The 23,361-nt window shown below is 49.4% G+C and overlaps 1 protein-coding gene across 1 annotated transcript in view; it reads right to left on the reverse strand.

Moving 5' to 3' along the window:
• Nucleotides 1-23,361, reverse strand: part of NPHP4 (nephrocystin 4) — a 126,044-nt gene that overhangs the window by 88,125 nt on the left and 14,558 nt on the right. The window contains exons 3-7 of the mRNA XM_063104717.1: nucleotides 22,513-22,665; nucleotides 13,684-13,856; nucleotides 12,495-12,559; nucleotides 10,107-10,262; nucleotides 1,589-1,725 (exon numbers count right to left, since the gene is read on the reverse strand). Of these exons, the coding sequence (XP_062960787.1) occupies nucleotides 1,589-1,725; nucleotides 10,107-10,262; nucleotides 12,495-12,559; nucleotides 13,684-13,856; nucleotides 22,513-22,665 (684 nt within the window). The remainder of the gene's footprint in view (nucleotides 1-1,588; nucleotides 1,726-10,106; nucleotides 10,263-12,494; nucleotides 12,560-13,683; nucleotides 13,857-22,512; nucleotides 22,666-23,361) is intronic.

The following is a 23,361-nucleotide window of genomic DNA, read 5'->3' on the forward strand; positions in this document are numbered from 1 at the left end:
GTATGATTTCATTCAAATAAAGATCAAAAGCAGGCAAGCCTACATAATTTAGAGATGTGGCTAATGGTCATGAAACCAGAACATAAAGTGAAGACATGATTAGAATAACAGCCTGGGGGTCGGGTGGGGGAAAGGGCATAACCAGGAGGAGCAGGACAGGAGTTGGCCACCCAGTGCTCCCTTGTCTTCATTCTTCAGGCCACAAGGTCATGGTCCCTGGACTGCCACAGGTGTGAGTCAGGATGAAATGGGTGGAATCTGGACAGGACATTAAGTAGTAGCAAGATGTCATCCCCACCAGTTTCTCAGCCCTCTGCTGGTAAAGTTTCTTTCTTTTCATTTCAAAAGTCAGAAGTGAAGACTCTTCCTAGGCAGGGAGACCAGGAGCAGTCTGTCCGCAGTAAATCTCCAGAGGCCCCTTCTTTCAGATCTGAGAGCAACAGCGGGGATGACCTGTCTCAAGCTCAGGGCCATCAGTTAATGAGCAGGTAGCGAGGCCAAGGCTCAGGGCCCAAGCAGGAAGGAGCAGGCTGCAGGGCATCTCACGCTCCCATTCCCACTTACGCTGGCAACAGCCAGACAGACCCTGATCTAACAGCATTTGTAACAGTCAATCAGGCCTAATTTTCCAGATGAAGGAAAGATTGTTGCCTGGAGAAAACAGAGGTCCCCAAATCTACAAAGGTTTTTCCAAGGATCTTCTGTCATACAAACTTCTACACTAAAAATCCAAGAGAATCCTTATCATTAGAGGGATGAAAACTCTAGAAATTCCTTGGCCTTGGTGTTTTACAGTTTGCAAGCTGGGTCAGCAATGGGATGGGACCAGAAAGGAAACCTCAGGCACCCTGTGTACAAGGCAAGCCTGAGCGCCACACGTGTACAGATGGGCACGGGAGTACGATAGGCATGTACTGTACTGGGGACCACAGGCAAACAGAAAGTTGCTGCCTAACAAACAGGTATCCCCGGATAACCCTGCCAGGGCACCTGGACAAATCCACGTATTTAAAAGCAACGGAGAGGAACAGCTTCATGCTCCCCACACAGGCGCTCACTGCAGAGTTGACGGGAAAGCGCTCACACAGGCAGGAGTGTTAGTCTAGGGAGCCCCCCGCAGCAACCACCTCAACAGGCAAGATGACTGGGGCTTCTTTCCAGCCTCCTCCCAAAACGAGCCAAAGATCATCAAAATGTCCTGTGTAGATGGAGAGTATTTTACAGGTTTCCCCATGCTCACCTGGTGACTTAACCTACTTTTATGAGGACTATTTCACAGTCTATCAAAATTAACGTTGATTAATTCCTCAGGCCAACAGCACCGTCACCAGCATCCAAAACTAAGACAATAGTTGGAGGCTCTGCAAGGGGCTTGGCTGCTGGAGGAAAAGGGTTCCCTAAAACCTACATTAAGTACCAATACAGGGACAGAAGGAGCGTCCCTCTTCAGCCAGGAAAGGGAAAAAGACAGGACTATGTCACTCGTGACCACATTGCCAGTCCCCAGGGGCATTAGGTGCTGGAGGCTTGTCCCAACTGTGACACATTTCCACCATTCAGATTAAGTTGCTGTGACATGAGACAGTACCTCCCGGAAGTGGTCACTGACAAGGAGTTCCAGAAGCTCTTCTTCAAACTTCTCAAGGGAGGGATACAGGGTGAAGAACAAATCATCTAAGTACCACGTGACAGACTTCTGAAGGCGAGGCTTTCGGAGGGCATCACCTGAAACAACGAGAGGGCTCCTGTAAGATTATCCTCAGAAATGAAACAACCAGAAGCAAGCGGAGGGTTCTCACCCATCAGAGGTCTCGGGCCACAGGTGATGGGACCTATGGGCAGCAAAGAAAGTTCAGGAACTGCTTACACAGAACAGCACATCAGAACGCACCTCCGAGCAAGCCAAACTGCTAAACCGGTTAAACAAATACAAATTTCATTCGCAGTCCAAATTCTACCCCAAACCTCCTCCTGGAACAAGTTTTGTAATTCAGCAGTTCAAAGAACACAGATTACAGAATGCAAAGTGACATCTGCTCCCTGTCTGCACGGTCTCCCTGGAATACTCACTTCCACTTTAGCAGGAAAGCAGCCAAATACACCGCTTCTTACTTGACTATGTTTACCTTGAACCATTTGGAAACACACAGATATTCACATGAGCACGTTAAGGCAACAGGCAAAAACACAGCACCACAAGAAAAAAGTCCTGGTCCTGATCCAGCAGCATTCCTGAACTGTGAGCTCCTTGAGGACAGAGGCAGACCGTGGCTGCCAGGATGTAGCCCGGTATCTCAGTGTCAGGGCAGAGCAGCACATGACAGACCTCTAAGGAGCCTCCTCCACGGCTCTGCAGCAAAGCCACCTGCTTCCAGATGATCACACAACACCACGCAATCCACCCCGTAGCTCCCCACCATCTTAATCTTCTTCTGGTCCTGTCCCTGTCTCTTCCTACTTTTTTTATGATTACATACATATTCAGGTATAAGGTCTTCGATTTTTAAAAGCCAACTCCAAAGTTAAAAAAAAGAAAATTTGTTATCTCACTGAGTGAGATAACACTCAGTGCCAAGGAAATTGCTGTCAAAAGAACATTCTACTATCCTCCTGGAAGGTTGTAAGCTGGTATCACTAAAGGCAATTTTGTCTTTCCCTTCATATGTATCAAGAACCTTAAAAATATCCCCCACATTCTTTCCCACTAATACTTTTTTAACCTATTCAGAGAAAACAGTCAAACGTAGGAGCAAAGATTTATGTGCAAGAATACTCATTGTTGGAACATTATTTGTCATAGAGAAAAATGGGAAACACCCAAACGTTCAACAGTAGGGGAATGTTAATTACACTGTTGTTCACCCATGCCAAATAAGTACAAAAAATCATTTCGTCAAAGATGATTTAATGATTTAAAGATAATCATGATATTGTAGGTAAAAGGAGTAACGTATAAAACTGTACATTATTCCATCTGATGCCAATTCTATTTTAAATGCATGCGTGTTACATGTATGCACATATGTCTGTAGGCAGCAACTGCAGATTATTTCTTTCTTTACAGTTTTCTACATTTTCCCCATCACAAACATGTATCAGTTTTGCTGCTTCTGAGAAAATGTGTGTATTCTTTTCGTAATTAAAAAAAAGTGTTTAAAGCAGGCCAGTCAATGAATCAGAACCAATTAAAAGTGCAAGTAGCATTATTCACAACAGCTAAAAAGTGGAAGCAACCTGAGTATCCACAGAGGGATGAACGAATAAACAAAAAGGAGTATTATTCAGCCTTAAGAAGGAAGGAAATTCTTGCACATGCTACACCACGGATGAACCCTGAGGACATTCCCTAAGTGAAAGAGCCAGTCACAAAAAGACAAGTACTGCGTGATTCCATTTCCACGAGGTCCCTAGAGTAGTCAAATCACAGAGACAGACAGTAGAATGGTGGGTGCCAGGGGCTGGGGAAGGGGAGGGGTGGTTAGTGTTTAATGGGGACAGAGTTTCAGTTCAGGAAGATGACAAGTACTGAAGATGGTGGTGGTGACGGCTGCACAACAGTGTGAATGTGCTTAATGCCACTGAACTGTACACCTAAAAATGGTTAAGATGCTAAATTTTATGTTATGTCAATTTTGTCCCAACTTTTTTAAATTGCAGGAATGTATAAAGTCCACCTTTCTGTGAAATAGTCAGGGGAATGTCTGAAGCACATCCTGAACTGACAGCCTCCCAGCCCCATGGTCAGAGCACAAGAAAGGAGGGGTGCAGAAACACTGCTTTCAACAAGCGAGGCAGACCTCAGACCGTGGACTGCAGACTGCACTAAGAAAGAGGTGCAGCCAGGGCCGGCCCGGGGCTCACTTGGGAGAGTGCGGTGCTGATAACACCAAGGCCACGGGTTCGGATCCCTATATAGGGATGGCCGGTTAGCTCACTTGGGAGAGCGTGGTGCTGACAACACCAAGTCAAGGGTTAAGATCCCCCTACCAGTCATCTTTATATAGGGAATTTTAAAAAAAAAAAAAAAAAGGTGCAGCCGAAGGGCCACCTTCCCTGACAGCAGAGGCAGGAAGCCCCCCTCTGTGCATGACTGTTCTACAGAACTTCAGAGAAGATGAGGCAAGAAAGCCACTGGGCCCCTGGGAGAGCTGAACTGAGAGCTAAAGAGGAAAGCCAGGCAGGTCTCTGGGAGCCCCAAGTTCTGCATGGCCATCCCATGATGAGGAGCACATGGACCCGGGCCCAGGAGCCATCACAATAGTTGTGACCTGGTCTGCACAGAGAGGTGAAGAGTGAGTCCCATGCACAGGAATCCTATGGGAGCAAAGATGAGGTTTCACCAGGATAACGAGACTGAGGGGCCACATCTCCATCAGGAACAACCTTCCAGACCCTGGAGGACACGGGAGGCCAGGGCAGCGCTGGGTACCACCGAGCCTGCTCCAGGCTACATCTTGTGAGTGTAGTGGGCTCTGGAATAAAGCACCCAAGTCCTAGCCTGGCTGAGTCACCAAGTTGCTCTGTGACCTTCAAGAAGCCAAGACTGGAGAAAGAACAGGCCGGCAGGAGCTGAGTCCTCTCCCCACGTGTCTAAAGGACCAGCAAACGGAAAACAGATCAGACCTCCCAGGATGCTCCAGCATAGGAGGCACAAATTCAGCTGAATTTAAGTCAGCACTTTCATGGTGAAAGACAACAGCTCATGTTTGCTGAGCACTTGCTAAGTACCAGACACTAGTGACTTACCAATCCATCACTTCCTCCCAAACACGCCTCTAGGAGCAGGCCCTATTCCTGTCCCCATTTTACAGAGAAGAAATAACAACAACTAAGGTCTGGAGAGCTCAGGAAACATGCCCGAGCTCATGCCGTGGCTAGGAGCGGAACAGGCGCTCATGGCAGGTCTGTCAACCTCCAGCATCACCCACGTAGCATCATTTTACTACCAGAAATTACTCATTCATTCATTCACAACCAACAGCAGCATCTGAGACACATTTGAGCCCTACCTTGGCAGAGCTGGCCTCCCAGCGGCTGGGCCACATGACCCTCACGCTCTGTAAGTGGGCCTCGCTTTAATTTAGCTGTGGCCAAGTCTCTGGCTAGATTGCAGTTCCCAGAAATAGCACTGCTCCAATGGGAAAACACACCCCACTTTACAACAATCCATTGGATCCTAGGATTCCCACAAGTGCACTGCAGAGAAAATGGGGATTACTGGCCAGCCCTTAACAAGCATGAACTCCCTGCCCACTGGCATCCTCTGGGAAACACTCAGAAACATCCAAGATGCCTGCAGAAACCCCCCAGGCCCTAGCAAGTTCCCAATGTCCACAGCCCCCCAGAGACATCTCTCTTCTGTTGAGAACATTTAATTCACAAAAATGCACCTCATAAAACAAGGAGAACATTGTAATAGCGGCAGCAAAATAAAAACTAAATTTAGGAATGATTTAGGCAGGAATGAAAATGAGTTTGAGTTAGTCTACATTTATTCTAAAACACCTTCTGTTGCCTTTGGTGATTGTGGTTAGACTTGAGATCTGCCCTCACTTAAATTCATCAAGCATCTATTAACTATCGCCTGAGAGCTCAGTGCTGTGTTCTCAGCACCCAGCACGAGGCCTGCTGCTGCACACAGTATCTATTCGATAAATATTTGTTGAATAAACCAATGAATACATGAGTATATAAAAGGTACACACCAAACTATCAGCAGTAGTTTTCTCTGGGGAGTGAGACTAGAAGGGAGAATTTTCAGTTTTTACTGAATTTACTGAGTAAAGATTAATTGTCTAACTCTAAGACGATCTTTGGCGCTGTTTGAAAGGGGCACACAAAAGACAAAAGTGCATGCTGCATCAGCACCATCCAGGAGCTAACGGCACTGGGGGGAGCCCAGCTTGGCCCACATCACCCCAGACTGCAGGGGAGCAATGGACGATGAGCTCCCAGACACAGGGAGGATCTGGAGCAGCAGGAGGACGAACCCCACAACCACATGAAGGTGCCCAGGTCTCACTTCGGAGCTTGCATGGAGCTTGTTAAAATGAAGAACCTGGAGCCCTGCCCGCAGAAATTCTGATCTGGCAGGTTAGAAGCCTCGGTAGGTAGATAGACAGGGTCAGGCATGAGCATGCATTTAAAGCTAGGATGAAGAGCCTGGAGCCACCAAGAGTTGTAGGCCTGGGAGGAAATGTGGTGAGGACAGCGTTTGAAGAGGGTGGTTCCTGACAGGAGGCGTCGCACAGGAGAGCCAGACAGCAGGGACACCGCAGCAGCAGCGGGGGTGTGCTAGGTGCCCTTACAGTCTTCTCCCAAACAACTCACCTGATCAAGAAGAATAGCTTCTCAGTCTCTCTTCACCCAACATCCCATTTTCCCAAGACTCCATGTAAGTCAGCTAGCTCAGAGGAAAGAACCGCTGGACACAGGGGCAGGAGCCCAGTTGGAGGAGAGCAAGCTGGTGCAACCAGGCAGAACCTGGTATCCAGCTCATGCCTGGCACACGGAATGCTGGAGATTCATGCAGGGAGGCAGGGGGGGTGGCTCCTGGGGAGCCAAGGGCAGTGAGCCTGGGTAAACACCACACGAGTGACTACTCACAGCCATGAATGTCAGCAGGGTGCCCTGCCATCAGCAGCTTGTCAAGTCAGACTGCCCCAGCCACGAGCCACCAGCTCCCAGCCCAATGCTCTGGCTGCCACCCCACCAACCCTCCAGCCAGACTTCCTGTGGCAGCTGCATGGCCTGCCCACCTCTCCACCAGCGTGTGCCTGCTGTGGCCCCCAGGAGCACCACCACTGTCCCCGCACAGCACCCAGCTCCTGGACTCATCTTGATGAGGAACAGCCGTCCACAACACCTCAACAACATCATCCTGTGATCTTAAACAAGCTTCCACCAAAGTCTCCTCAATAGCCTGGCCTGCTCCCCAGACACCTAACAATGCACAGCTCACACTCGACCAACCTCCTGGTAGGGGGGTGGCCAAGTGCCCTGTACACTTCAGATGCTTTGGGGATGTCAGCCCCTGCTCAGGGGATTATCCAGGCAACACCCTCATCCCTCCAGAGCCTAAAAGCACTGTGGGAATTGGGCCGGGGCTCTCCCTGAGCCCCCCTGAGGAAGCTCCCCAGGAGTCAGTTCAATCCTGGCACTGGACCATGGCCTGCAGTTCCAGTTCTAGAAAATGGGTGTCACCTTATTTTTATAAGTAAGCTTCCTCACACAAATGAGTGTGAGCCAAGCTGGGGAAACCTAAGGTGAGACCAATGAGTTGTATCGATGTCACTGTCCTGGGTGTGACCTGTGTTATTTATGACAACCGCACATGAATCTACAACGGCCTCAATAAAGATTTCCATTCAAAATAATTCAATCCTCCTATACTGTGGCATTTTGCAAATGAACAACTATCCAACTCCCAATATGACATCAAAATAAAACCCATCCCAGCCTTGGCCCTTTTAGAGCCTAATAGATATTATCCAACAAAAAACCCTTTTCGAGAGAGTCACAAAAGCCCAAAAGTTCCTGGGAAGCCTTTAGGCCTGTGCATCCCACCTTCCACCTGGCATCGTGCACACGAGTGACAGGCTGAGTAAATGGCTTTCTTTCCTACAACAGCCCCCGAGGGGCAGGAGAAGTTGTGTCCTCCCCTTCCACAGTCTGTGTGGACTCAGCACTTGCTCCCAACCACCAGAGCAGGTGCTGGCTCTGCTTTCAGATTCCCTGCTCAATAGATTTTAAACAGCAGCAGCATAAATCGTGGCTCCTTTCTGCTGTTTTACAGGCACCGTCTGCATGTGCTCGGGGCCTCAATAACTTGCTGGCCACTCCACACCAGGAGGGCCAGCATGAGGCCAACAGGCTCCAGCTCTTCTGAACCATGAACTTCAGGGATGAGGAGCTGAGATCACACATCCTACACTCCTGCTTCTTCAGCTGAACTCTGTTCTCCCTAACGTGGCTCCTTGACCCCCCCACACATGATGTAAGATACAAAGAAAGAAACACGGGGGACATTGGCACTAATCTTCCCTTTCCCCACCCTGGTAATGAAGCAGACAAGTTCACAGTGACCTGCAAGTACTTTCTATTTTCTCTGCTCTGATGACACCCATGGGCAAGAATCTCAGGTCAGGGAAACTCACAGAGCTGACTCCAAAGTCAGCATGCAGCTACGTTCTCAATATCAGTATACACAACAGCAACATGTCACAGAGGTGCCTACGGGGTGATCCCTGATGAATAGGGCTGGGGCCAGGGGGACAGGCCACAGCCCAGGTCTCAGAGCCAGATGCAGGTTTTCATGTCCTCTGCCCTCAACAGCAGTGACACTGAGGCACTCTCTCTGGGTCCTCTCCCTGTCAGAGACCACAGGCAGATTAGAGAGGGCAGTAAGGATTCCTAAAGGGGGTTGTGGAGGGCATTTAAAGCTTGGTGACCCCCAGCTAGCTCCTGTTCAGAGTCAATTTTTTGTTGTTTGGTTTTTTTCTTGTGCCTGGCCAGTAAAGGGATCTGAAAATTTCTCATTTCCCATTGTTTCTTGTCTGGGATGCTGGAAAAACAGTGACTTTATGATGGTGAAGAAATTCATTAATTCAGATAATAACATCTGCATCCCAGCACGGAGCAGAGTGCCTGTACGACGTATGGGGACATCACCCCTTAAAGTAAACACACCCGTCCAAGAGTGGAGCTGCTGCCTTTCTTCAGGGTCTGGAACATTTCCACAAGCCAAACACTCCGCACGCCACTACTCCTGACCTCAGCCATTCACACAAGACACCAAACCTGCTCTCCCGAGGGCACAGCAGGGAGTCAGCCCACCCAAGACAGCAGGCTCAAGCAGCACCAGGAAACCTCCAGCACACAACAGACAGGGGAGGCTGGCGTGGCCCCTTCTCCTGCTCCTCAAGACTGAGATAAAAGGCCTCTGGAAGCACCTGGAAGGAGCACAAGGCCCAGGTCATGAGGAACACCCCGCAGACTCCTAGAGCAGAGCACCCCCAAAGTGTCAGAGCACACCCCACAACAGCAGTCCCTTGACCACTGAGAATCGACTGCTAAAACCACACCAAGACAGAGCCCTTCACCTTTCACAAGAATTTCGGTTTTCAAAGGTAATCAAGTCACTACACACCCCCTTCACAGTGGCTTTATTTAGAGCAGCCAAAAGAACAGGAGCAACCCAAGTGCCCATCGATGGATGAGTGGCCAATCAAAACACAGTCCACGCACACGATGAAACATCATCACTCATCCTTAAAAAGGAAGGGAATTCTAGGGCCGGCCTGTGGCTCACTTGGGTGAGCGTGGTGCTGACAACACCAGGGCCACGGGTTAAGACCCCCTTACCTGTCATCTTTTATAAAAAAAAAAAGAAAGGAAATTCTGACACATGCTACAACATGGATGAACCAGAAGACATTCTGCTAAGCAAAATAAGCCAGTCACAAAAAGACCAAGACTGTATGATCGCACTTACACGAGATTCCTAGAGTAGCCGAATCACAGGGACAGAAAGGAGAAGAGTGGTCGCCAGGGTCCGGGAGCTGGCAAACGGGGAGTCCGTGCTTAGTGGGACAGTTTCGGCTTGGGAAGATGAGAAAGTTCTGCAGGTGAGCGGACGGTGGTGATGCTTGCACAACAGTCTGAATGAACGTAATGCCACTGGCCTGTCCTCTTAAAAATGGTTAAGCTGGGAGATTTTATGTTATGTGTATTTTACCTCAATTAAAATGATAATAATATTGATAGTCAAGTCACTGGTATGTGGTACAGGAAGCGTGAAATCCAGCAACCATGGTTTTCCTGGCCATGGTCATAAAGACATGAACTATGTGTTTTATGAAAGCATTTTCCCAAGGAAAGGAGGAGGAAATGACTTGAGAGGTGACACTCTTCAGAAAGGGACTGAAAAAGAGATGACCGTGCCCATCCTCCTTCCTCCCCCCACAGCTACCCCCCAGGCCGTGCTGCTGAGCTGCAGAAGGGTGCTTGGCACACCACCCATGCTCAGCCTGGAGGAGCCTGGTTCCTGGGAGGCTTGACTGTGAGCCACACAGACACTCGAAGTGAAGGAAAGCCAAGAACCTCACCTGTGTCTCCAGGAGCTGGAAGGAGGCCGGGGACCTGCTGCAGACCAGACATCAGGAGGTTCTCGGGAAGCAGGGGGAAGGCGGGCTCCAGGGCCGGGTGTGGCTTCAGGCTGTACTGCAGGCTGCAATTCTCAATGAGGGTCATGTGTCTGTTTTCTGGGAGAGAGAATGCCAATGTAATGTCTGAAACCAAAGGTAGTTCTGGTCAAACCAGCCATGAAGCAGAGAAACTTTTAAAGAAACACCACAAATGGAAAACATAGTTTTCTAAGGAGAGGGAATCACTCTGTTAGCTCAGCCGAAAAGTGAAAAAATCAGTCCTTAATAATTCGCTCTGGTCAAACCGCAATAAAAGAGACATTTGCTTTTAATCCAATGTAACAAAATCCCTCTGGCCCAGCTTTCCCCCAGCATGGAGAGGGCACAGGCTGGCACGGGGCTGAGAGGCCTCCCCAGCATCCTCAGAGGGAGCTGGAAGACGCGCTGGGCCCCATGCCTGCCTCCCTCCGAGTCTCAGCACCCACACCCTCAAGCCCACACAGGAGCCAGACAGCACCACAGGGCAGCTGGTGGCATCAGAAACACAGCCCTGTCCTCAGAAGGGGCTGAACTCCTGGGGTGACGGCCGAGACACAAACACACTGACATCCACAGCACACGAGAGAACAGGATGAAACCATGAGAAAGGTGTGGATAAAGCACTGGGGCAGCGGGAGGGGGGGAAGACCCCCAGGCAAGGTGAGAGGGAAAGCCCCCTGGAGCGAACCAGTCACACAGCACCCGGGGGGCAGACCCTCAAGGTGGGAGGGGCAGCATCGGCAGAGCAGAAGCTGGCAAGCATAACAAGGCACACCCAGAATCACCTAAGGGCCCTGGGGCTGAGGGACCTCCATATGCCCTCTTCACATTCCTCCAGAGGGCACCCTTGCTTGGGCTGGGTGCCTTCCACGGACGGGGACCTCACCACCTCCTGAGGCACAACATGCCAGCTTAGGCCAGTCTGGCTATTAAAGTTCTGGCTATGGCCCTCCATTCTTAAATTAAATCCGTTTTTAATACCTAATCCCTATAAACATGGGATCTGCTTTCTTTAAAATTTTGAATGCCTCTGAAACCTACATGGCTGATCGGAGAGAAAACTGGCACAGCCTCCGTGGCGGGCAAGGAGGAGGAACACACAACACCACAAATGCTCAGACCCTCGGGCCCAGTGGCTGCACTTCAGACACTGCACACTTGCAAAAGGGCAGAAGGCCACTGCAGCAGGGCCTGCAGCCCCCCACTCCCACAGAAGCCCCTGACAGTCCACGTGTAGAGATGACTCAATCAACCATGGGCCAGCAATTCCACAAACACCATGTGACAGCCATGAAAAGAATGAGGCACTTTCTACATACGGATATGAAACATTCCAAGACACACTGTCGTTAAGGGTAAAAAGCGAGGTGTGGAACAATGAGCTAAAAGAGGGCAAAAATAAGGTACAGTACTTAGTGCGTACGTCCGCTTCCATGTCCACAGAAAGACCTGGAAGGATCCACAAGAATGCAGGGAGAGGTCCCCTGTGGTGGCAGGTGAGGGAGAGGGAAGGGAGACCTCCCTCTGAACTTTTTATACTTCTGTATATGCTTTGAACCCCGAATCACATGACATAACGTCTTAGTAAATTTGGGGAATGCCAGCTGGAAGGAGCTCTGGGCTCTGGGCCTCTCCAACATCCTTCTGGCCCAGCCCCCGCCCCACCAACCCGAGCTTCCACGGTACACCCTCCTGTCCATCCTCCAGGTGGGTGGGCAGCAGCAGAGGGGGCTGCACTGGCTCCACGCTGGCGTCCCTCTGGCTGGTCACAGGGGCAGAGCAGGAGGCTGCTGCTCTGCTCTGAGGCAGGCCTCTCAGCCTTTGGGCCTCATACAAGACGGGCCAGGAGTTCTACAGCATGGCGGGTTTTCCTGCAGAATGTTCCTCATCAGTTAGGCATGGCTGGGAAGGCCTTGCCGTGCTGGAGATAATCAATGGACCTTACAGTCACAGGTGTCGCTGGACAGACAGAGGCCAGTGAAGGACAGTGACTACTTCATCTGCTGGGCAAAGCTGCTACCCAAGAGGCAGGGAGGTCAACTCCCCACACCAGGTGGCTCTCTCAGGGCCACACCCCTCCCACGCTCAACCCCACAAAGCAATACCCTCCTTTTGGGCTAGTACACTTCAGTTCTTTAAATTATGCCAAAAATTCAAGCCCTTGATACATTTGCCAAACCTATTAAATAAATTAGCTAAGCAGATAGTGGTTCCCATTGAGAAAGATCACAAGACAGAGCTAAAAGCAGGGAATACTCAGGAAGATTGTGAGGTCAGCGAGTGCTACCAAGGCCAGGCCTGGTCTCTTACGTTCTACAGGGTCCTGGAGGAGCGGGTGCAGGAGGGCTCTGGGAGTGCCATGGTACAGCCTCAACCTGGAAAACAGGAGCCAGGGAATGCACGTCAACTAGCTGCATCTCGCACTTAGTCACCAAAGGTCAGCTGCACGTCTCAAAAGGCAAGTACATGGGAGCCCCAACCACCATGCCTACTAGAGCTTTCTAAATGCCATCAACCAAACCCTCTGCAGAAAACAGAGGCAGCTGAGGAGAGCATGAGCCCCTCAAGCAATCAGTGTTCTTGGCCAAGCATACCTGGAATACATACAGCCTGTCCAGTGCAGCCTAAATATGAAGAGCTAGAAAACAGGGCCAAAGGAAATGTACAGAACTCTGAAATGTCCCAAGAAAGACAATGTCTGAGAAATTTCCATGGTTATTGCATCTAGAGCAGTGGTTCTCGGCCAGGGTGCTCCTGCCTCCTCAGAGCACACATGGCAATGTCTGAAGACATTTTGGGTTGTCACAACTGGGCAGGGGGTGCTTCTAGTACCAAGTGGGTAGAGGCCAGGAATGCTGCTAAACATCCTGTGATGCGTGGGATAGCCCCATAGCAAGGAATTATCCAGCCCAAACTGTCAGTGGTGCCAGGGCTGAGAAACCCTGATCTAGAGTAATCATGCAAACTTAGCCCTGACTGAAAGGAGTACACACTACCCTATCCATCTTTGTATGTCCAGTTCCTAAACAGCCTGGCACAAAGTAGGTGCCCAACCAGTGTTTGCTGAATGAATACCTACTGCTTACCAGGTGCCTGTTTCTGAAAAACATATTACTTAATACTCAAGCAACCCTATGCAATGTGTATTATTACCCCTCGTGCATAGATGAACAAATTCAGAGCCAAAGATTGTAAACAACTTGCCTGAATCCCACAGGGGTAAGTGTTAGAGCAGGTCTTTAGCCCATATCCATCCTACAGCAAATCCAACGCCCACGGCCAAAGCCAGTCCTCACTCCAGCCTAAAGAACAATTCCTCAGCTTACTTAGAAAAGACAAACCCCACCCCAAGCAAAAAATATCCTACAGTATGCTGTCATAAACGCACAACAACCAAAGATAACAAACTTAAAGCTTTCTATTGTCACTAAGAGATGAGCAGTTACATCACCCTGGAGATGCTGGAGAACCGCACAGATGTAGAGAACAGGGCAGATACCGTTTGTCCTGGGAAGCGCAGGTAGGGGATTCTGGCTTGTTGCTGAAGATCCGAAGAATTCCAAACCCACATGACAATGTTTGGAGAGTCCCATCCTGTTTCTTGCCTTCGGTGACCACTTCTACCACAGCCACGATGTTAGGGTGATTTAAGGACGTATGAAAATACAAGGGCTGCAAAACAGAAATCAGAGGACAGCTAAAACATAAGCCAGATGACGGGTCGAACGTCTGCAGCCTGCAGAGAAGGAAACACAGAAAGAGGACGCAGGTGGGCCCTGTCCTTCGCCCCCACGACTGTCTTCACATACACGCCACCAGCATCCAGGACTCTCCACCACGCTCCCTCATGTGGAATACCGCAGTCCTTCCGGGGCACAAGGGAAGAGAACAGTGCAGTCAAAAATCTCCCTCAGAGCCAAAAGTCGGTGTCAGAACTTGTCATTCCGGAGTGCCCAACATCCATGACATCAGACAATTTACTTTTGCTCCAGGACCTTCCCATCCTTGGGAATTCCACCACAAAAACTGCCAAAAGACCCCAGACCCTCTAGAGAAGAAAGAAGCTGGAGCAGCTGTGCACCCTGCCCCCAGGGCTGGGCAACACCAGGCCAGACCATGGCTACACAAGGACCCTGCAAACACACTCATCCGCCGACCATTTTACACTCAAGCATCACCTAACGCTCAACATATGAAACGTCAATCACAGCTTGCCAATATCGACAGTCCCCAACTTACGATGGCTCAATTTACAATTTTGTTGACTTTATGACTCTGTGAAAGTGATCTGCATTCAGTAGAAACTGCACTTCAAGTCCCCACACAACCATTCTGTGTTTCATCAGCACACATGACATCTTCAACACTTTATTATAAAACAGGCTTTGTGTTTGATGATTTTGCCCAACCATAGGCTAATGTAAGTGTTCTGAGCACGTTTAAGGTAGGCGAGGCTAAGCTATGATGTTCGGTAGGTTAGGTGTACTAAATGCGTTTTCTACTTACAATATTTTCAACTTCAGGTAGGTTTACTGGGACATAACCCCATCATAAGTCGAGCAGTATCTGTACTGACTAGACCCCTGTTTTATGCGTAACTATTATGGAGTTCCACCTGAACTAGTTATTTTTAAACTAAGAAGAATTCTTATGTTTCTGTAGATGCCAGGTAATTATCCCAAGTTCAGAGCCCAACTAATGTCTTTTTATAACGAAAATCACCTTGAGATCATATTAGTAAAAGGTTTTGAGGAACTCAAGTCAAGTAGATGAAATTCAAACTGATTAAAAGATTTTCCACTTGCAACCTTTCCATTCCCCAACATACAAACCACAGACCTGACTCCTGCCTTCCCACCAGTCCCCAGGGGAGAGGGACCTGGAAAGACAGCACAGGTGAGTCAGAGCCATCCCTGCACCTGATATGAAGAGCACCTTCAGAATGTCACTGCTTTTCTAGCTCATTAAGTTAAACGCAGTTGTTTTCGTTTAAAACTAATGAATATCACAGCCACAAAAGATAGAACCAGAGCCACTGATCGGGTTTGCTAATCAACAGGAAACAGGCACCCACAGGCCCTCAGAAGTGGCACTGGGCTGTGGCTGTAGACTCAGAGTGTCCGCGTGAAAGCACAGCGTAGAGTCACCAGCTGAGCACAAAGACCATCTCCCCAAAGCAGACAGAGGTAAGGCAGGGCCAAGGCTGGTCTGCAGCTGCATGATTTAAACTTGGAATAATCCTCCTATTAAGAAGTCATTACCATGGTGTCACCGTGAAAACGTTTACTATAATCACAGACTGTCAGCCCAGGATAACAGAGAGAGACATTAAAACATCAGCCATGAGATATAAATCGTTATTCTATTATCTTTTATTGCAAAATGATGAAATAATGACCACTTACAGCTGACAGGTGGTTGGACTAAGAGAGAATTATGTTTCTGTTTCCAAGACTCAAGAAGTGTTTTTAAAAAGCCTCACTGTAAAGTCGAGTTTGTCATTATCACCTTTTATATTTACACCTGTGCATTTTGGTTTTATGAACACTACCCACTTTTTCTTTTAGCAGTAGAACAAACATTTTAAACTCTGATATGAAGCAACAATAATTCCCCGGCTTAGAGGTCACCTTGAAATGCTCCACCTGCAGGCAGTGGGACCAGTTGCTTTGCACAAGACCCAAGGACGAATTTACAGCTATTGCCTCTCCCTTTCCTTTGCTACCAAGAACAATTATTTTGAGATGAAAACAACAACAGAGCCCCACAGTTGTTCATCTCAGTTGGTCCAACCTTAGAATCTAAAGAATTCACCTTTAATCACAAGGGCAGCCATCGAAGCACAGCATATTCAAAGGCCATTCAAGTTCAGATGGTTGTGTCAGTGTTATTATTCATTGATAAAGACCATTTGCTCTTTTCCAAAAAATCATTTATTGACATTCCCATGGGGGAAAAGCACCATGCTAAAGAATTTATAAGTAACCCAGAAAACACAATACATCCTTCAAGAAGTTCAAGGCTCAAAGGCTTTAGAAAGGCTAGGACAGGCAGGCACAAAAGTGCTGATACTGCTCAGGAGTGAACTGCGCTGCAGTACTGCAGAAGCAAACAGCCTCCCCAGGATGAAAACACAAACACCACCACACAGCTTTCACCTAACCCCAGTGGTCCTTGCGAAGTCCTATTGGACTGGATCGCCTATATCTGGCCACCCACGTCCCTCCGGCTAGCAAGGAAATGCACTCCACCAAAATTCCAGAGAGCACTCAGTGAGCGAGACCTGCCAACAGCCCTTCAGCCTAGGGAAAATTATTTAACGCCAGAGCTGTACATTTTGACAGGAAAATTCTGTGCACTGGCTGAAATTGCATGGTTAGGAGCTGAAGTCGAGCCCAGCACACTACCTGCAGGAGAAGGTCACTGACACAGAGGCAGCAGCATCGTTCACCCTGCATCACATCTCGCTCACCTGCTCTTGACAAGTTTCCTCCCTGACAGCATAAACAGATTAATAAATCATTTAAATGCTCCCGCCTTAATGCCTTCATCTTCAAAAACACTGACACCATTCTGCCTCGGGGCCAAGTTTCCATTTTTCACCTCCAATGACAGAATCGAAATTGGGCCTCGATGCTGCGTCTTTATGAAGAGGCTGAAGCCAGGCAGACCCTGCCACACTGCCTCAACCTGACACTTTTGTGACATGGGGCTGGGCAACAAGATCAGGGAAGAGCTAAGTGGAAATTAAACGAGTACCTTGCAAAGAATTTTTTTAAAAATAAATCTTTGGGCCGAGCCCGTGGCGCACTTGGTAGAGTGTGGCGCTGGGAGCGCTGCGACGCTCCCGCCGCGGGTTCGGATCCTATATAGACCTGGCTGGTGCACTCACTGGCTGAGTGCCGGTCATGAAAAGGACAAAAAATAAATAAATAAATAAATAAAATAAAATAAATCTTTAATAGACTATCTTCAGGGAGGCATATAATTCACAAATACTTCATGCAGCTTCTATCTACCAGCTCAGCTTCCCACTGGGGGTTCAGACTGTTCTCCAGACACCACCCATCAAAGACAGGGGAGGGGAGGAACCCACAGTTGTCCACAGAGAAGCGTCACAACAATGAGGACAGCCCCACAGCAGAGAATTACTCAGCCCCAACTGTCAGTGGTGCCAGAGCTGAGAAACCCCGATCTGGAGCAACCACGCAAACTCAGCCCTGGCTGAGAGGAGCACATGCTACCTTATCCGTCTTTGTACGGCCAGCTCCTAAACAGCCTGGCACACAGCAGGGGCCCACCCAGTGTTTGCTGAATGAATACCTGCTACTTGCTGGGTGCCTGCTGTGAAGAACACATTACTCAGTACTCAAGCAGCGCTATGCATCGTGTATTATTATTATTACCCCTCACGCATATATGAGCAAATTCAGAGTCAAAGAGTATCAATAACTTGCCGAATCCCACAGGAAATAAGTGATAGAGCAGGACTTCAGCCCATACCCATCCCACAGCAAATCCAACACCCATGGCCAAAGCCATTCCTCACTCCAGTCTGAAAAACAATTCCTCAGCTTACTTAGAAAGGTGAGCAAAGCCAGCTACAGCCCAAGGCAAGAAACACCCCACACTATGCAGTTATGAACACGTGACAAGCAAATTTACAAACAAAGCTTTCTACCGTCCCCAAATGATTGGCAGTTCAATCACCATGCAACCAAACCCCAATACTGGAAACATCATTTCTCCTTCTAGAAACCATTCTCAATCATCCCCCACTTCAGGTTCAGAGCCCTCGGGAGTGGTTTCTGTTGAGCCAGAGAGGAAAATGGCCCTCCATGAGGACACAGCTGCAGACAGGTGGGCACACAGAGCCTGCCGGGGGCCAGGGAGACCACCTCTGTGGAAACAGCTCTCTCCAAAATGAAGCTCATTTCCTGCTTTTGCAGTGGTTATTTATGACCAGGACGAGCCCTTCCTCTGCTGAGCTGCACAGAGAACACACGAGAGGCAGCGTGTCTGTGCAGGGAGAGGGTTAACTGCACATTCCAGAACCGGACTGAGTGATCAGGGTGTGTGGAAGGGCTTCCAGCAGTTTCACTGGATTACACTGATATTCCTTGACAGCATCCACTTTTAAAGGGGAAATTACATTGCTCTCATTATTTTGATGAATAAGGGCCATTCGAGGGTTGCTTTCTCATAGCTTTAGTTACGGGAAGGGAAAGCAACCCAATTACCTGGGTCACTCGGCGAGGGCAGGTGACGCACCCTCCTACTTGAGCAACACCTGGAGCTAGGGCACTCTGAAAGGAAAGAAACCCCTGCTTTGGGTTAGGACTGTCTGTCGAGAACCACCAGGACTCTTGCCCTGCAACTCTCCTCAAATAAATTAAGGAGGAAAACTGGCCTGCCATGAAAGGCTGAGCTATGACTAGTTCAGGAAAGAATCTAAAGGAAAACTATGTCCATCTCAAAAAGAAAATGTAGAAATTGCACAGTGCTTTGGCCTCCAGGATTATTTCTTTTAAAGATACTTTTTTAGAGGTTGAATGAATTATTAGCTGTCTCAGGAAGTAAAAGGCAATTCCTCTCCACCACAGAAGGTCTCAGAGGCGAACACTGAGCTCTGAGCTTGGAGTTGAGAGAGGTCTTGGGGAGGCTTGCCTGGGCCCCACCAGGCAGAGCCGAGAGGCAGAGCCTGTGAGCGGAATATGAACACAGGGCAAAGAATTCATCAATTACAGAAAAAAACACCACCCAGCTCAGGTTCAAAGCAAGGCTTCTTTGTTCAAAGTCTTTTTTCAGGGCACTGCTGTTTACAAAGTAGTAGAGCAGCATCTTCTCTCAGGGCTACTATCACACTGACAGCTCAATAAGACCCAGAGCACACGAGGCCGACTTACAAGTCCCTGTGTAAGCTGCACAGCCACAGTGGCTACACATACCGTCCCTGCTCCTGGCAGCTCACCAGCCTCCAATCACATCACCCCCATGCCACTGCTGATAGGTAAAACCAGAAAACACAGGCAATTAGTAAAACCAGAAAAAGACTTTGGTAAATCTCAGAATCACCTCTAAAAAGAGCACACAGTACTTGGCCTCTGTTTCCACAGGTGTGTAGGGAGAATAGTTAGCCAGCTTGAGGCTGTCACAGAACCGCATCCTAGTGCCTATAAATGCCCACCCATGGAGGCCTCCACACCTCAACCATGTGTGTACATAAACATGCACACATGCTACACACACACACACAAATGCACAGCGAAGGGGGACTCTCTTTAGTCAACTGAACTTGAACAAAACCTGTTTTTCTGCATTCTGAATGTCAAGGAGTCAAGCTGCCCGGGATGGAAGATGTTGCTAAATAGCTCATAGGATGGGGTTCATTCCTGGGCCACCACTGGCCTCTGCTGCTCGCAGTGGGCACAGCAGCAGGAGAAAAGCAGGTGCCCCAAGCAATTCAGCAGCTTCAGCATCACCCGCACCACTGAAAATGCTCTGGCCTGGCCACCCCACACTAACCTGGCTGCAGTCTCCACCTCAGTAACCCAAAGCTGAGAGTCCAGATTTTTCCAGAAACTTTAAGGATTGTGCTCCACTTGTCCCTCACCCCTACCCCTGCCTAGAATAAGACATCCAGAAAGTGGCCACGGCTAAGCTGGAGCAGCTCCAACAGCAACTGCCATTGGAGCCACCAGCACAGGCATCCAAGACTCGGCCTGAGTGACCGACTCCTACTTCCCAGAGTGAGCTCTACATCGCGAATAAGTGGGCCTGAGGTACAAGCCACCATGATACAGTGAGGCTGCTGGTGCTGCTGGGCTTCTGTGGCAGCGGGAGCCCTCTTAGTGGCATGACTCAACCCTAGACGTACAGAGGAGAAGCGTCTACTCTGATGCCAGGTCCCTACGGTGAGACTGGTGTCCACAGGGACGATTACCCTGTAACCACAGAATAGGGGAGATGGAAGACCCTGCTACTGAGCTGCAGCCCACGCCTGCCCAGGTGTAAAGCACCATGAACAGCACAGCACAGATGGCGTAAAGCCCATCCTGCCCCTCTCAAAACAGAAAGCTAAAACAGGGGCAAGGAGCAGGAGGAAGAGGGAGCACTTCATGTAACCTCAGTGCCTGCAAAGCATCCCTGTGCTGGTTTCAGAGCTGGATCCTGTCCCTCAACGTTCTGCGAAACACTTCCAAGATAAAAATGCGGGCCCCGCTGACACACGAGGTTCAAAATGGCGACAGGACACTGTGGTTAGAGCACAGGCGGAGCAGTCAGACTCCCCAAGCTCACCAGCCAACCCTGCTGCTCACCCACCTCGTGGCCTGGGGAAGTCACCCATCTCCACTCCCCAGTTTCCTCCTCTTTAAGATGGGGACATAAGAATGCTGACCTCCCCAGGAGGCTGCCAAGCATGAAGCAACATAACATACTCCTGAGCCAATACCTGGCCCAGAGTAAATCCCCCACCCCAGTTAAGAACGACCATCATCACAGTGGTCATTACTCATCGTACAAACTGTCACAACACAGGGCTTCCTAGGGCTTCACTCTGTACACACCAGAAAAATAAAATCAAAACAGCCCAACCCTGGACAGCTGAAAGGCAGCAAAGACTGGGCCCCAGCCAGGTTATCACCAGATCGCTGTCCACAGAAACACAGGACAAGCCTCTTTCTGCTGCGGCACAGGTGCGAGGCGATTCACTGCCCATTCTGAGACAGCACTGCATGGGGCTGCCCTCAGTCGCACATGATTTACAACATGAAATCTCCTCTCTCTGACACGCTGGCCAGAGAGACCTTTAGGAAGAATCTGCATAAGCTGTTTGACAGCCTAGTTTCAGATACATTTTACCAAGGCTTGATTCAATCTTCCTGACCTCTGGGGGCATTTTCACCCTCTCCTACCCATGTTAAGTAAGGGCAACAGTCAATCAATCCATGCCAAGACACACACAACCCTAACACAGGGTGATGGCCAGACACAGAGAGCAGCATGTTCACAGCCAGCCCAAGGTGGAGCACCAACTGTGGTCAAGGCAGTCCCCACAGGAATGTCTCAAAGGACAGCCATCATCACCACCACTACTATTCATCATACAAACTGCCACAATACCAGGCTTCCTTGGGCCTTACTCTGTACACCCAAGAAAGATAAATCAAAAGCAAAATGAAATAAAAAATCAAAACAGGTCAGACCCTCTGATCGCCACCTGCAGGAGTCAAATCACTACAGACCCGCTGTGTTCAGACGTGGCCCCTCTAGGACACTCCCCCCTCAATCTCAGCTGTGAAGCAGCAGACAGGCATGGGGAAAGGCCTCCATGACATCCCCAGCTCTTCGAGTAAAATCCCAGTGTCCTTAAGAAGGCCCATCAGGATTCAGCCAAGAAGGTACTGCTCAGTCACCTTACCAACCCCACCCACTGCACCAAACCCTGGGTCCTCTACCATTCCTAACACCTGCCGTGTCAGCCCCCAAGCCCTCCTCTCACCCCTAACACCTGCCATCATCTAACACCTGCCCCGCCAGCCCTTGGGCCCTCCTCCCACCCCCAACACCTGCCCCGCCAGCCCCTGGGCCCAACATCTTCAGACTTCCCCTGTCTCACACCTGTGCACGAGCTCGCCCTGCTCTGCTTGAAGCATCCTCGTCCCTGCTCATCCCAGGGACAGTTTCTTTTTCATCCTGCAGGTTCCAGGTTAAGCGTCAGCTTCACAGAGAGGCCCTCCTTCATCTCCCTGCCTAAAGCAGGTCTCCCCGTTCTGAGAACTTATCACAACTTGGAATTACTCCCAACGACTGTAAGTGCTGTTAGGGGAGCCCCGTCACCACCCTTGCACCCAGCACAATGGCCCGCAAAGAGCAGGCGCGGAGTACCTGCCTGCGGAACTGAGTCCGGGCCTCGCCACCTTCTACCTGTGCAAGACGGAAATCTCAATTTCCCCATCTGAGAGAGAGAACACGAAGGAGAAGAGGAGGCAGCAGCAGCAGCAGATGAGATCAATACTTTCCTAATTCTGTTGCTTGAACCCCAAGGTTCCTTGGAGGTGACGACACCCCCATCACTTCAACCAGAGCAGAGCATTTTCATCTGTTTATATCTGGCTTCCACATAAGATTCTGTTTGGGAACAAAGCGCCCTGCCGCTAATACAAGCTTTTCATGACTGAGTCTGCTGCTCCACAGCACTCCTACAGGTCTGCGATCACCGATCCTCTCTGAGCCGATGCCCCACATTCTGGACCACACACTCCAAAACCCTGCACACCTGCCCTTCACCACGGAGCAGCCCCCACCCGCCGTCGCCAGGGCCCACCTCATTGAAGACGATCCTGGACAGTTGCCTCGAGAGCTGCTTGGTTGGCTTCACTGTGGATTTCCACGTCCTCCCAAAAAAGTGTCGGTAGGTGACATCAAAGAAAGACACTCGAAGATGGCACTCCACCTGGGACAGCACTTCCAGTATACCCTAGGAGACAGCAGGGAATTGGCCCTGAAGAGTCCACAATGTCATGAGCAGTCCCCAACATTGTCACGAGCAGTCTCCATCACGGAGGGACCACTCCAGTGGACTGTGGGCCACTCAGCATCCATCCCACTTGTTAGGTAATCAGTAGCCCAATGTCCCTTTGGAGAACTCCCTCTCTCCTGCAGCCATCGGTGTTGGTGGGGTTCTAAGTCAAAGTGCTCAGCCCTCCCCTGGCCAATCAAAGCACTGAAGTACCCTGGAACAGACACAGGCTCAAGACTCACCCAGAGCCTATGAGACAAGAGTTCAGAGCTGCAGACACAGAAGTACCTGCCAGGATGCAGCTTAGAGCTGCTGGCAGTCACTCTGTCACCATGTGGAGCCAAGAGAGAACAAGTCCAGGTGACATGACATGACAGTCTGAATCAAACCACACCTGATGCTCATGCTAACTGTGGATTTGTCTGTTATATGAATTAATAAGTTGCCTCTAGCTTAAGCCTTTTTGGATGGATTTTTTTTTTAAATCATTTACAACCAAATGAGTCCGTCCTGACATAACTAGAAACTTTAAATTCTCAACTTGCCAGAATTATTTTGGGGTGGTATTAGCAAAGGAAAAGCATATCTCTGATGGTTGAGAAATCATGGTTACAACTACAGAACAAAGCAACCAGACACTAAAAAAATGGTGCC

This window comes from Cynocephalus volans, chromosome 8 (assembly GCF_027409185.1).
Source record: "Cynocephalus volans isolate mCynVol1 chromosome 8, mCynVol1.pri, whole genome shotgun sequence".
Lineage (NCBI taxonomy): Eukaryota > Metazoa > Chordata > Mammalia > Dermoptera > Cynocephalidae > Cynocephalus > Cynocephalus volans.